We start from the raw sequence: 14,156 nt of genomic DNA, 5'->3' as shown, positions 1-14,156 counted from the left end.
AAGTTCTAAAGTTTAGAACAAGTAAAATTAACCTCGCGATAATGCGATGCGCCTCTAAATCACTGGCCTCTTCCAGTATTGTCGCGTCTCGGTCTGAGCTAACCTTAATCCTACGAGTTACGACTATAACTATATACCTACCTACCAGTTTAGAATCTAAACTATATTTTGTATGTGCACCACATAGAGGGTTCGAATATGAGAACCGTGGATTTTATATACAAAACGAGACAACTAAAAAGCTAATGTGTTGACTATTGCCGATTTTTTAGCTTTATTTCTGAAGGGATTGAATAATAGAGAATATCTCAATACAATTTAATTTCAAAATACATAGATCAGGAATGACACTAGTCATGTAGTTTTTCATACTCTAAATTTTTTAGGGATAAGTACTTAACTCAAAAGGAATAAAACATCGGGACATAGGTACAGAAACGAAACAACATTTGTCAATTAAAATATTTAATTCATAACATTAAGTAGTTACACAACATTCGTTGATTTCATTTTGAATTTATAACATTGTGTTTAATGATTTATTCTTATCATAACATTATGAACGTCTCCCTTATCTTACAATTAAAATCAGTAAAAAAATAAAAAAGATACGCCATAGATATATATATAATATATATATAAATACTTTCTAAAAATATATTTAAAATGTCTTTTCTCGAATTTGTGTTAAATAAATTACTTTATTTATTTAATAGTTAACTAAAAATAAAAATGCTTGCTAATAGTAAAATCTAAAACAATTGATCATCATAAAGTTGCATAATAAAATTATTGGTTCCAGCCTTAAAATAAGTAGTCAAATTATAACATTGAGTTACTATGTACTACATACTAGAGAGGGCATCGCTACTACACTCTTTGTAACACGAGTTAGAGGCAAACGTCACAGACTCATCGCGTAATCTATGACTCACTAGTTGACTCACAGATTTTGTACGTGGCTTCCTCTCTATACGTAGTAATAATACCTCAATGAATTATAACAATAAAATTACAACAGCTAAATGGAATTGTACTTTAAAAGCTAAATGCGTGCGAAACAAAGATTGAAAGTTATAAAGAGATCAGAAATAATAGAAAAAGATCAACAAGGAATGATTAGTTAAGGTTGATGTTCCGACCGTCCCTCCATACATTTTTGATTACCTCTAAACACTTAACACAGACACTATTTCTTTAAAACTAATCATTTTATCACTTCTCTATAATGAAATGTGTGCGCGTTCGACCTTTTTAATCAATAATTTACAATATTTACTTAGAAAAACAACAGTAAAATACCGGAAAAATTTGACACTTCTACAGTAGTGTGCGTGACTTTTGCCAAGCGAAACACGACATAAAGCACGACATCTAGCGCATAGACTATATACTTATTACAGATCTAGCGCGTCAATGTCTAAACGAAAGGCGATGTTTAGACATTGACGCGCTAGATGTCGTGCATTCGCGTTCGTTATCTTATGAGCGTTTTCAAAAAAAAGTGTACCATGCCTGAATTTATGGATAAATTTTAAATGTTGCATTTTTAATGAAATTTTGATTTAGAAATTTTAAATATACATCATAGTAAGTGAAATTGTATTTAATTTCTTGCAGATTAATTTGTTTTACGAGAAATCATCAAAATAAATTGGGACTGTGAAAAAAAGTGTCAGTTTTGCGACAGTCATTAATGCTCATGTAACTATTAACTACGAAGAAAGACGCAAAATATTTTGATTGTGTTACGAAGATTATAACATACATTATTTAAAAAATAGAAAATTGAAGTCGACAAATTAATAAAATTCCTATTAAACGAGCTTTAAGTTCTGTTTTGCCACAGCTGATGCCAAAGTAGCCGTTACTTTTACGATACTTAATACATTTCGATTAAAATCGGCAAAGTGGTTATTTTATTTCGGAACAGTAAAACCATTTTAAATATTGAAATCAAATTATTTGTGTCTCGTATAATAAAAAAATGTAAAAACTAAAATTTTTCTTGTCGCAAAACGGGGGACTGTCGCAAAACCGATAGACCATTTTTCATAAGGCTAGGTTTATATTGAATCCAATTAACATGGTTAAAATAAAACCGAGAATATGTTTACAAAAATTTTATTTAAGTCTCATAAAAAAAATACACCAACACATAGTTTGACACAGTATCAATTTTAGGGTAAAACTCAGAGTTACACTACCTACACCTTTTAACTTTCCATACATGTATCACATATTATGTATTCAGGGTATACCTGCTGACCAACGCATTCATTGCAATACCATTTTTTGCAAATTATACATGTCCTTTTTGGTCCCGAGATCAGTGAAACCTAAAAATATGAAAAAATTATAAAAATTATGAAGAATATTACAATGACAATCTAGACTTGGCTTTATGCTGCAGTTTTGCGACTTTTCTTGTCAGCCTATAGGTCACGAAGCAAAATGTTGCAAAACTGACGTGACGTTTTCTTTTCAGTTTTTAGTCAAAATTATATTCTGACGAAAAAATGTGCCTACACTGATTATCAAATGTAAATAACGGTTAATGAATATATTGCTCATCTTCTGAAAGTATTTAAACGATGTTTACTTCCCTGTATCAAGTAATAATATGTCTCAAACCAGACAGTAGAAATTGCAACGGCCGTTGCACTCACAAAACACTTCTGTTTTACTCGAACTGTATTTGAAAATAAGCTTTTTTAAATTAGCGGACGGTGAAAGTAAACGATAATTTTGCCATTTATAAAATTCAAATAGTAATCTAAAATTTGTAAGTGGCATTATTAGCCGTGATAAACCCGACATGTCCGGTCGGTACCACTTTTTAAGATATTTTTGGAAATCAAATTGCTTTTAAACGATTATAAGGCCTTAATTATGAACTACATGCGACGATTCGCAAATAAATGTACTTTTAGATGACACTAAAACTTATGGTACCTTGGTATAAAACTTTTTAGAATCGCTTCTCTAACATCGAAGAACTTGGATGGGGACACGCCAAAAACTGACACTTTAGTTTTAAAAATGATTATTTAACCTTTTGAACGCCAATGACATCTATAGATGTCATGCGCAATCGTGCCCTGTGCGCCAACGACACCTATACATGCCAAGAAACAGATCATAGATAAATACAAATTAAACATATTAAACCTTTACTTTTACGTGTTTTATTTATACAGTTTATGAACTGAATCCCCAGTTATTACATAATTGTACACAGTAAACAAAATTGCCAAGTAGTTATTCAAATATTTGATGACAAAAAATAACTTAATTAATGGCTAAAAAAGCATGTTCTCTCGCGCCAATGACATGTATACGTGCCTACTAGTGATGTAGTGTAATATTCAAGTAACTTCAATAAAATTTCAGCGAAATTACTCTAATTCGCTTAATTTTTGTAATAACTACAAAAAAAATATATAAGCTTAGTCACTGAGAAAAAAGGTAAATACTACATTCTTTGGTATAATACCATATTGTCTATATTGTGGATATTGTTGATTTGAATATTTTCCTTTTCGCCAATCATGCGCATCCCTAGCACAGTATCGATATGCAATCCCTTCTGCGCCATTGACATGAATAGATGTCGGACTGGTGACGTCGTAAGCGCGTGCCGTGTTGTTAAGTGCGGAAAGTTGTAAAAATATTTTATCGAGTAGCGGGCGAGTGAGCGAGCAGTTTTCAAAATTTATTACCTAATAAGTCTAATCAGTGCCTTTATTAGAATATTCTTATGATACAAATTGTCGCTATGTCATATCAAAATATGGTAATTGACCTAAATAGGTACCTACATATAATTAGTATTTGTAATAACTCAAGTATTAAACTAAATGATTGGAAAATAAATATGTAGTTTTAATGCAATTCCCTTTATTTAAAGGTAATAGTTGTTTTGATATTTACAAATAAACACTCCACAATAATACCTATAGTTCATATAAACTTAATAAATAAACTCGATAAGTTATAATAATATACAGCTACACATCCCTAATCAGAAGCGAGAGATTATAAAAAAAAGGATGGTAGCCCGCGCCATTGGCATGTATACATGCCAATGGGGCGTAACTGATAGAGAATAGTGCTGTAACTTGCTGCAATTTTATATGTATTTTTGTATCTCAAAAGGTTGATTTTTTTTGTTGATAGTTGCTATAAATGTGGTCTTAAGTTTTTACAGTAGGAGATGAGGTTAAATAAATATTATTTTTGTGTTATAAGCTGTTTATTCAAATATTCAGACGTGAATTATTATGTTTATCGATAACATTTTGGACTCCCTACTATTTTCAAGGTTATCTCATTGAATTTGTGGCTTGGCGTGGAGGGCACGGCGATGCGTTTTTGCTCTGGCGGTCAAAAGGTTAAAAAATAGTACGCAATGTTTCCGTGAATTAATTGTTTGCATTTATCAAATTATGATGTATTTAATACTTTTCAAGCATTATATAATTAGCCATCATATAAATTTTACTTGTTATTCGACTTGAAACACAGGGGACAGGCCGAAAGTGAGGGGTACACTTTTTTTTGAAAACGCTCTTATGCATAATGAGCATAATTCTAATAAATCAAAGTTCTGTGTAAAACTTGAGTAATTTCATTTCCAATCGTTCAAAGAAAATAACAATAAAATAAAATAAAACTAATGACCTTAGAAACTATGTTTTTTTTTATTTATTACTCATTATTGTTCGTCCGTCGTAGGTCTGTAAACTGTATTGTACACTGAAGGTAAATGGTACTGTAGGTACTTTAGTTCGGCGTCGTCGCTCGTCGGCTTGATATAAAATTACATTCTTGATTTCATTGACACGCGCTATGATTTGCGCGCGGAATTTCTTGTGTTGTGAATTTATTTTTGTATGCTATGCATTTTAATTGATTCAAATTGCAATGTTTCTCTAGTATGCATTTGAGACTATATTGTAAATTGTAATAATTGATCGTGGGTATAGTAATTAATTATTCTAATAACGCAATTAGTAATATATGTATTTTCGGTGGGATTCAAAACAAAAAATTGGCCCGTGATTTTTATGAAATTTCACCACATTGCAAATCACATCAATCATAGTTCATACACATGTATGACGAAAGTGATTAGTATTGTGGCTAACATTGACTCATCAGTTCATCACTGAAACCAGTGATAAATCAGTACCTATATCATATTGTGTTTGAATATTTTTAAACAATGATATAAGTATACAATTATTATAAATCGGTAAACTATCAAAGTAATCACAAACTTGCAAACATTGGTAAAATGTCCAGTAGTTTATGAGCCTATTCATTACAATCAAACAAACAAACAAAGTTTTCCTCTTTATAATATTAGTGTAGACAAACAATATGAATACGATCACGAATGCAAATTCGGGGATTTTCTAATTATTGCTAAATAATAATTGAATTCGTTTTGAAATACTCTATAATTTTTAGTGTATAAATAGACATTTATAATGTGGTGCTCATTTTTTTTGTACTGCTAACGCTATTGTAGGTACCTATTTTCGTTGTTTTATTTCAAGTGAACACGGCCATACAATTTTGTCACGAGCCGCCTATGATTGTAGGTACTTTTGTTAGGCTCCTTCGTCGTCCGCGTCGGCTCGAAAGTTCTTGATTTCATTGTCACGCGCTATGATTTGCGCGCGGATTTTCTTGTGTTGTGAATTTATTTTTGTATTATTATTATTTTTTATTTATTTTTTTATTTTATTGATTCAAATAAAATATTTCACTAGTATGCATTTGAGACTATATTGTATTATGTAGGTATAATTTATCGTAGGTATAGTTATTCTTATAACGCAGTTATATTTTCGGTGGGACAATTTGACCCGTGATTTTTCTGAAATATCACCACGTTGCAAATCACATCAATCATACACACGTATGACGAAAGTATAGTGGCTATAATTGACTCATCAGTTCATCACTGAAACCAGTGATAAATCAGTACATATATCATATTTTATTGTGTTTGAATATTTTTTAAACAACGATATATACAATATTATTATAAATCGGTAAACTACCAAAGTACTTCCGAATTTTCAGACAGACAAACAAGTAGTTTGAACACGCAGTTTTCTTATACTAGTAGCAAAAATCAAAACCATAATATTATGTTTCCCTACTATATTTTACTAAAAGTCGAGTGCGTCGAAATCGTAAATAATAATATGTTTTTCACCTTCCTGGTTATTTTCCCATAGTAAATAGTGTTTTAGGTTTGTTGTTGTAGGTAGGAATAATAATAATTATTCTTACATGTTGGTTATGAAATGTATATTGAAATAATTTACTTTTACAAATCATTAGTGATATAAGTTTTGAGTGAAAATGCTTGGATCAGCATAATATTATATGGTACTTCAAATACATGTTTTGATAAAAAAAACAATAGTGTAATAAAATAAAACTGCGTTTTATTGTAATCAATGTTGACAATTTTAAATTCCAAAATTATTGATCAATAAAATAGTTTACACCAACAAATATAACTTTTATTTTTATAACAATCGTTCATAATATAAACCGTAGCAGGTGGCGTTTTGAAGTTCTGTCTACTCATACAGAAAAATGGAAAACTTGTTTTTTTTGTAAACAATTTATTACTCATGTTGTTTGGCAACTCGAAGCGTGGTCGTCCGTCGTAGGTACTTTTGTTCGGCGTCGCGTCGTCGTCCGCGTCGGCTTGATATAAAACATTCTTGATTTCATTGACACGCGCTATGATTTGCGCGCGGAATTTCTTGTGTTGTGAATTTATTTTTGTATGCTATGCATTTTAATTGAATCAAATTGCAATATTTCTCTAGTATGCATTTGAGACTATATTGTAATAATTGATCGTGGGTAGGTATAGTAATTAATTATTCTAATAACGCAATTATATTTTCGGTGGGATTCAAAACAAAAAATTGGCCCGTGATTTTTATGAAATTTCACCACATTGCAAATTATATATTATACAATTACAATTACAATTATTATAAATCGGTAAACTATCAAAGTAATTACAAACTTGCAAAATATGCTTTTCCGAATTTTCAGACAGACACACAATTTTATTAGTTTGTTTTAGCAAAGTAGGTACCTATACCTATACGCTTACGTCGCGCGTCGCGTCGTCGAAAACGGTGCGCCCAGAAACAAACATTTCAATTCAATTTTTCAATTCAATTTCAATTCAGTTACAATCATGTTACAATCCTTTTTTTGTTCCGTAATTTATTGTATTTATTCTAATACGATTTTTTTTATTCGTCGGCCAGTTCTACTAGGTATAAAAAGATAAAATTGAAATATAATTATTGTAGCGACAGCCATAGGTATTATGTTACTATGTTTTCGTAAATATGTTTTTCACCTTCCTGGTTATTTTCACATAATCTTATCTTATACATATATAAAAATGAATCGCAAAATGTGTTGGTAAGCGCATAACTCGAGAACGGCTGAACCGATTTCGATCATTCTTTTTTTATTTTATTCCTTGAAGTACGAGGATGGTTTTTATGTAGAGAAAACGTAAATATTATGTACCACGGGCGAAGCCGGGGTGGACCGCTAGTATATATATATATAAATGAATCGCAAAATGTGTTGGTAAGCGCATAACTCGAGAACGGCTGAACCGATTTCGATAATTCTTTTTTTATTATATTCCTTGAAGTACGAGGATGGTTCTTATGTAGAGAAAACGTAAACATGTACCACGGGCGAAGCCGGGGCGGACCGCTAGTCTTATATATAAAAATGAATCGCAAAATGTGTTGGTAAGCGCATAACTCGAGAACGGCTGAACCGATTTCGATAATTCTTTTTTTATTATATCCCTTGAAGTACGAGGATGGTTCTTATAGCTAGAGAGCTAGTTAGTTTAGTTTTAGTGCAGTGGCAGTGTAAATGTTGTTGTTGAGGTTATGTAAATTTAACACTTTAGTTAACTACCAAGATATAAAGAAATGAGGATAGGACACAATAACTATTGGTTGAGGTATTTATAAACTCATAATATACTTTTAAGAAAATCACGTTTTAATAAATTTCTAGAATTAAATTAGAACAGCTGATTCAAAATAGCCTAAAAAATCTTAATAATAATAATTACGCTTCACAGCAAGAAGAAATGTACCATATGTACCCGCACAAAGTCGATATTGTGTTGCCTACCGTTCGACTCAATGGCTAGGGTTGTAACTTGTAACTACCTTTAATAATTATTACCAAACTAATAAACCGAGTGATGCGAAATAACCATAATTCTTTTAGAGTTTGATAAAATGATCAGGCAGGTATTTTCTTTAATCCTCTGAATTCTCGGTTACTAAATTGTATCGTTGAAATTATTCTTAATCGCGTAAATTTAATAAATAATCATATGGAAAACACTTTTCATTTGTTTTTTTACTTTCACGCCCAACTACTATACAATAATTACGTTGTTTCGGTATTTTGACGAGAAAACGCAGGAAACATCCGTTGTATCATTTTAGATAGATTGTATATTTTGTATCTGTAGAATTGAAATCAAAGCTATGTATATGTTGTCTCCATTCTTTTCTTATCGGATTGTTGATCCCAATGCGAATGCGTCACTTAAATTTTATAAAAGACAATTAAGAACATCAAAAATAAAGTGATACGTAAATATTTCACAGTGCAATATATTATGTAATTAATAATAATTATATATTTATGAAAAAATAATTACATCAGATTTAATAATAGCAATTGTTTTGAATGTACATAATATGAATAAATGATTACATCATAATAGTAATAATCACAATTGTTTTATTTCCCATTTGTTGCAACCCTAGCATATTTTCATGTAGCAGCAGAAGTACCTACACTGGCGGCGCGGCGGCATCGTGCGACATCAAAGGCATTGCCTTACTAGGTAAGTTTATAATGACTCATTTCTTTTATTATATAATTTACGTTTTACTTTTACAGAATCCGATTCAATGGATTATGAAGACGAGTCACACAACGCCATACGATAGTGATGATGAATGAACATTTCAATAAATGCATGCGTGTTTTTTTTATGTTGTTTTGTAATTGTTAATTGTTTCTTAAATAAAGAAATAAACTAAATATTTAAATGATGATTTGTTATTTGCAACACAACTTTATATTTGAGATTCTTTACAAATGTATATTTAGTTTTGTATCATCAAATTTATAAATTTTATTCCATAGTTTTCAAAATTAAATGTAAATGACCATAAAAACATTAATAAAGTAAATCATTGATGTAAGGTCAGGGAACGTAATACATATATACATCTGACCATGTAGAAGCTAAGTCTTGTTGACTGCTGAAGTCTGTAAAGTTTTGTTGTCTGCTGAAGTCTGTACGCAATGAAAATGTCATCCGTTTCGAAAATAAGTTTTTAAGACCCTAATAAATAAAATATATGAATGGCAGATCTGGTCAAATACTTTCAAAATTGTATTTTTTTCAGCACTTTCATAAGTGTCTGCCAGAATGTTATCCGCGTGATAATGGTCTGCCATTGTTATTTTCCGATAGTAATAATAATCTATTTTCAAATATCAAAATGGCAGACGTGGTCAAATGGTTTCAAAGTTCGCCAAAAATTTCCACCTGTCTTACCTAAGCGCGCGCCCCGTCCACCACTCTGGGCTTAGTGACTCCTCATCTCATGTATAGTAGGTATAGGGGAATCAACACACAAAAATCCAGGTCTGGTCAAATACATACAGGTAGCTTTGCGCTAGCTCTCTAGCTTCTTATGGAGAGAAAACGTAAACATGTACCACGGGCGAAGCCGGGGCGGACCGCTAGTAAATAATAAAATAATAAATAGTGTATTAGATTTGTTATTGTATCTTGTATACCTACGAATAATTATTCTTACGTCTTGTTGGGAAATGTTCAAATACCTACCTATTGAAATAATTTACTGTTACAAATCATTAGTGTTATTAGTTTTGAGTGAATAGGCATGGATCAGAAATTCAGAATATAATATGCTACTAACTACTCAAATACATACATGTTTACACAACAAACACCACTGACCTCTATAACTATAAGTTATAGAGGTCAGTGACCGTCAGTGACAAACACTATGGATACCTACGCTCGCGAATGCAAATTCGGTGATTTACTAATTATTGATACCTAGTCATTGAATTCGTTTTGAAATAGCCTGTACTTTGTAATTTTTAGTGTTATAGACATTTATAAAATGTGGTGCTCATTTTTTTGTAATAAATCATCCCGAACGCTATTGTATTTTCGTTGTTTTATTTCAAGTGAACACCTATACAATTTTGTCACGAGCCGCCTCTGGCCTCTGGGTGAAATAAACAAGTCAAATGATTTTTGTTCTAATTGTATTTTGGTAGTAGTTTGTTTAGAATTTACATTACCATTGTTTAATTTTTATTTTGTATTTGCAGTAAAATAAAAAGATGAAAAACTTCATTAGGTATATTGTACGACACCTCACTCTGAATCGCGCTAGCGAAATTTTTTCGTTACAGAGCACATATACAACTTTCGGACAATCTTCATTGAGGCCGGCCGGCAAATCGAGTATGTCGAGAAACTTCACTTATTCGATGGAGGTATTCTACCTTCCTTCCTCCACAGTTGTGGGACCCCGACGTGCATTGAACACGCAGCTTTCTGATACTAGTAGCTAAAATCAAAACCACAGATATGTCTGTGATCAAAACCATAATAATATTTTTACCTATTATTTTACTAAAAGTCGAGTGCATCGAAATCGTAAATATGTTTTTCACCTTCCTGGTTTTTTTTCCATAGTAAATAGTGTTTTTGATTTGTTGTTGTATGAATAATTATTCTTACTTGTTGGTTATGAAATGTATTTTGAAATAATTTACTTTTACAAATCATTAGTGATATTAGTTTTGAGTGAAAATGCTTGGATCAGCATAATATCATATTTGCTACTTCAAATACATGTTTTGATAAAAAAAAAACAATAGTGTAATGTAGGTAATAAAATAAAACTGCGTTTTATTGTAGGTAATCAATTTTGACATTATTTATTTCCCAAAATTACAATAAAATAGTTTACGCCAACAAATATAACTTTTATTTTTATAACAATCCTACTTCCTACTAATGCGAAAGTTCATACATGTTTCAAAAGAAAAACTTTTACTTTTACTATTATTTCAATTTATCCGGTTTAATTAAGACTTAATATTGATACATATGATCATTATAAATACAAATAGGAATTAACAATATAACGAATACGTGGCACAACTAAAATTTTACCGATACCACCCGTGGTCATTCTCCTTTGTGGGTCATTTGTAACAGGATGGCGGTTCTACAGCGAAAAAAGAAAAATGATGGTCAGAACGCTGATACCGGATACCTTAAGATACTGTAATATAAAATATTACTAGATTAGATAAAATATTATAGGTAGTATCTTCACCGTGTGTGACGCGCTTTACATTCACGCCATCTAGAGTTAAATCTTTATCATTTTTGTATACGTCTGTGTGTGTAAACGACCCTGTATGCAATGACAGATGTTAAAACGCATAATTTTACCGAATTGGGTGGATTTTAAGGCAATGATATAACATATTTCAATAAAATATAATATTCAGTAACCGCCATGACTATTCCTAGGTTTGATGACTATTCCAATTACGCAAAAACTCAAATAAACTAGAAATGTAGAATTCAGCGCCATCTAGCGGGATATTGGCTGGGAACAGATCGTTGCAATCACCTTAACAAATAAGATCTCTGATTATATTCTAGTTTTAGACGAGTTGTCCTTGACTTCAAAAAGCTTTCTAAGGAAAAAGACTTGCAGTGTGCCTGTTGCAGTGATGGCTAGGATTTGTATCATGGACCATCTGAAAAGTTGGAAAAAAGTTAAAATAAAAAAAAACTTCATTTGGTATAAAATCTTAGTTCTGCTGGATTTAAAAATAACTTAGTGCATTGTTATTTGTTTTGATTATATGATATAGAAAAATTGTTGGTTGAAATTTATCAATACATAAGCAAATTTTAATTTCAGTGTAATGTAGGTTATTCAATTTTATTTTTATAAAAGTTTTGCTGATTGTGTTAAAAAATAAAGCCTATAATCTTAAATGCTATCCAAGTAATTTTTTTGACTTTGAATTTACATCTTGTATATTTTTTGTAATATACAATGACTACCTACTTTTCAATAGTAATAAGTTTACCTAGTATTCATCTTACTTCATCTGTGATGCACGGAAACTATTTGTCTCAATAATACAATCGCTTTTAAACAATATGGAACATACCTGAGCACATATGTATTATTATCGACTAGCAAATTGTAGTCTCGTGACTCCCTCGCCCTTGAGTGGTACTGATATTGTAATATATCATTTATATTCCTCTCCACAAATTGAATTGAGGTCTGTAATAAATCACATAAGTATATTGGCAAATGGTATAGATTTGCCGGATTTAAAATATTATAGATAATATAATGCAATGTGCAATCATGCAGCAAAATTAAATTGTTATAATAGAAAACAATAATTAGACTTGATGTAGTAAACATTTAAATTTAAATGCATGCTTCCATACTTATATTGAATTAACATAGATATTGTTTGTTATTAATTTGAATTTCTTAGACTCACTGTAAAATTCTTGATATTCATGTCTAGCTCCTCCACCTCCTTCGCGTATTTCTCCCACATGTCATATCTTATTACTGACAAGTACAAATTGACTAGTTTCCCCGCAAATCTCGAGAACTGGTTGTCTATACACACAGCGTAGTAGCCGCCAGAACTAGTTTGGTCCGCGTACTCCGCGCTCTGCCGCCACTCGTAAGGGTGAACGATCTTCCCGTTGGGGTGCCGCACCGCGAACCCACACATACCATCGCCACCTTTCAGCACCTACAAACATTACAAGTTCACACATTATCACCTTAATTAACAGATAATCAAAGCGACTCAATCGATAAAACTATAACACATGTTCAATAAAATAGAGAAAGTAATTACTTGATAGCTAGCGTAAAATGTAGCACCCGGCTGCACGTATTGAAAGTAGCAGTCCTCTTTGCCGGCGTCGATGTGGACTTTGTAATCCATAGTCACTGCTGGTAGATTTTCGTACCATGGTGCCGCTGTTGACGAAAAAACGTCGCCTGCGAGTGATAAAATCGTAAATATTATCGTTATCAATGTAAACATATGCCACGTTCGTCGAGCCATTTTCGCCAACTGACAGAATGACAGGACAGCTGTGAAGTGACATTGTAAATACGTGTCAAATGTCAGCTGAATTGAAAAGGCGTGTTGCCATGGCAATATATTATATATACTAATACTTCTATAATATTTCCGTGCATGTTGCGATATCTTTGCGATATCAATGGCGTGAGGTGGCGGCTTAGGTCAATAACTGTGGTCAATAATGATCTAAGGGTGGCGGTAATAAATATAGCATGTAAACTATGCATTGCATTTAAAAACTACATTACCTATATATAATTTTTATATAACATCAATTTGTGTAGAAAAAATCTAAAAACTACGCTTTGTGGACTGTGGTGCCGCTGTATTTATGTCCTCAAATATATCTAAATCTTATTAAATTATATTTGTACGACCGTATCGGAACGAATTAGAATAACCCACAGTTCTCTGTGAAAATTGATAGAATTATAATAATTTATAATTAATGTAGGTAAAGCGAAATAATGAAATAGAGGTACCACTAAACGTAAAGCTGTGGTGTGTGAACCGCAGCTGCAAAAAATATTTGTAATATACAAACGTCTGTGGTCCTCCGTCTGTGTCAGTTTATTGAGGGCGTCTTCCGTTATGCACTGCAACCACTGCACAGTGCTATCACTGTAGAAAAATTCGTTCCGTTATGGACTGCCAGTATACTGCCGCAGTACCCTAGGGAAATTTATGACGTCATTAATCGCCGCCATATTCTACTGTGAGCACTGGCGTTTTCGAGGTAAGGTACTCGCAGTACTTTGATCACGTGATCAGTCCACAGAGCAAGTAATAATTAATATGATCAGTCAAAACCACTCGAGTGCCTAACGTCTTATAAACAAAGCTAC

At 31.8% G+C, this 14,156-nt stretch overlaps 1 protein-coding gene across 1 annotated transcript; it reads right to left on the bottom strand.

The window, feature by feature from the left end:
• Nucleotides 1-448: 448 nt before the first annotated feature.
• Nucleotides 449-13,320, bottom strand: loj (p24 family member logjam). Its single transcript, XM_090105139.1, has 5 exons — nt 13,078-13,320; nt 12,706-12,969; nt 12,358-12,476; nt 11,810-11,934; nt 449-1,127 (listed from the first exon to the last, which is right to left on the bottom strand). The coding sequence occupies exons 1-4, from the start codon at nt 13,288-13,290 to the stop codon at nt 11,826-11,828; spliced, it is 705 nt and encodes a 234-aa protein (XP_089961265.1). The 5' UTR covers nt 13,291-13,320; the 3' UTR covers nt 449-1,127; nt 11,810-11,825.
• Between the last annotated feature and the right edge of the window lie 836 nt (nt 13,321-14,156).

Source organism: Colias eurytheme, chromosome 9 (genome assembly GCF_061535395.1).
Source record: "Colias eurytheme isolate Ceu_HAF_F1 chromosome 9, ilColEury1 Martin Lab GWU primary, whole genome shotgun sequence".
In the NCBI taxonomy this organism is placed as follows: Eukaryota; Metazoa; Arthropoda; class Insecta; order Lepidoptera; family Pieridae; genus Colias; species Colias eurytheme.
The sequence above is the reverse complement of the archived record's forward strand: the minus strand, read 5'-3'. Positions and strand labels throughout refer to the sequence as shown.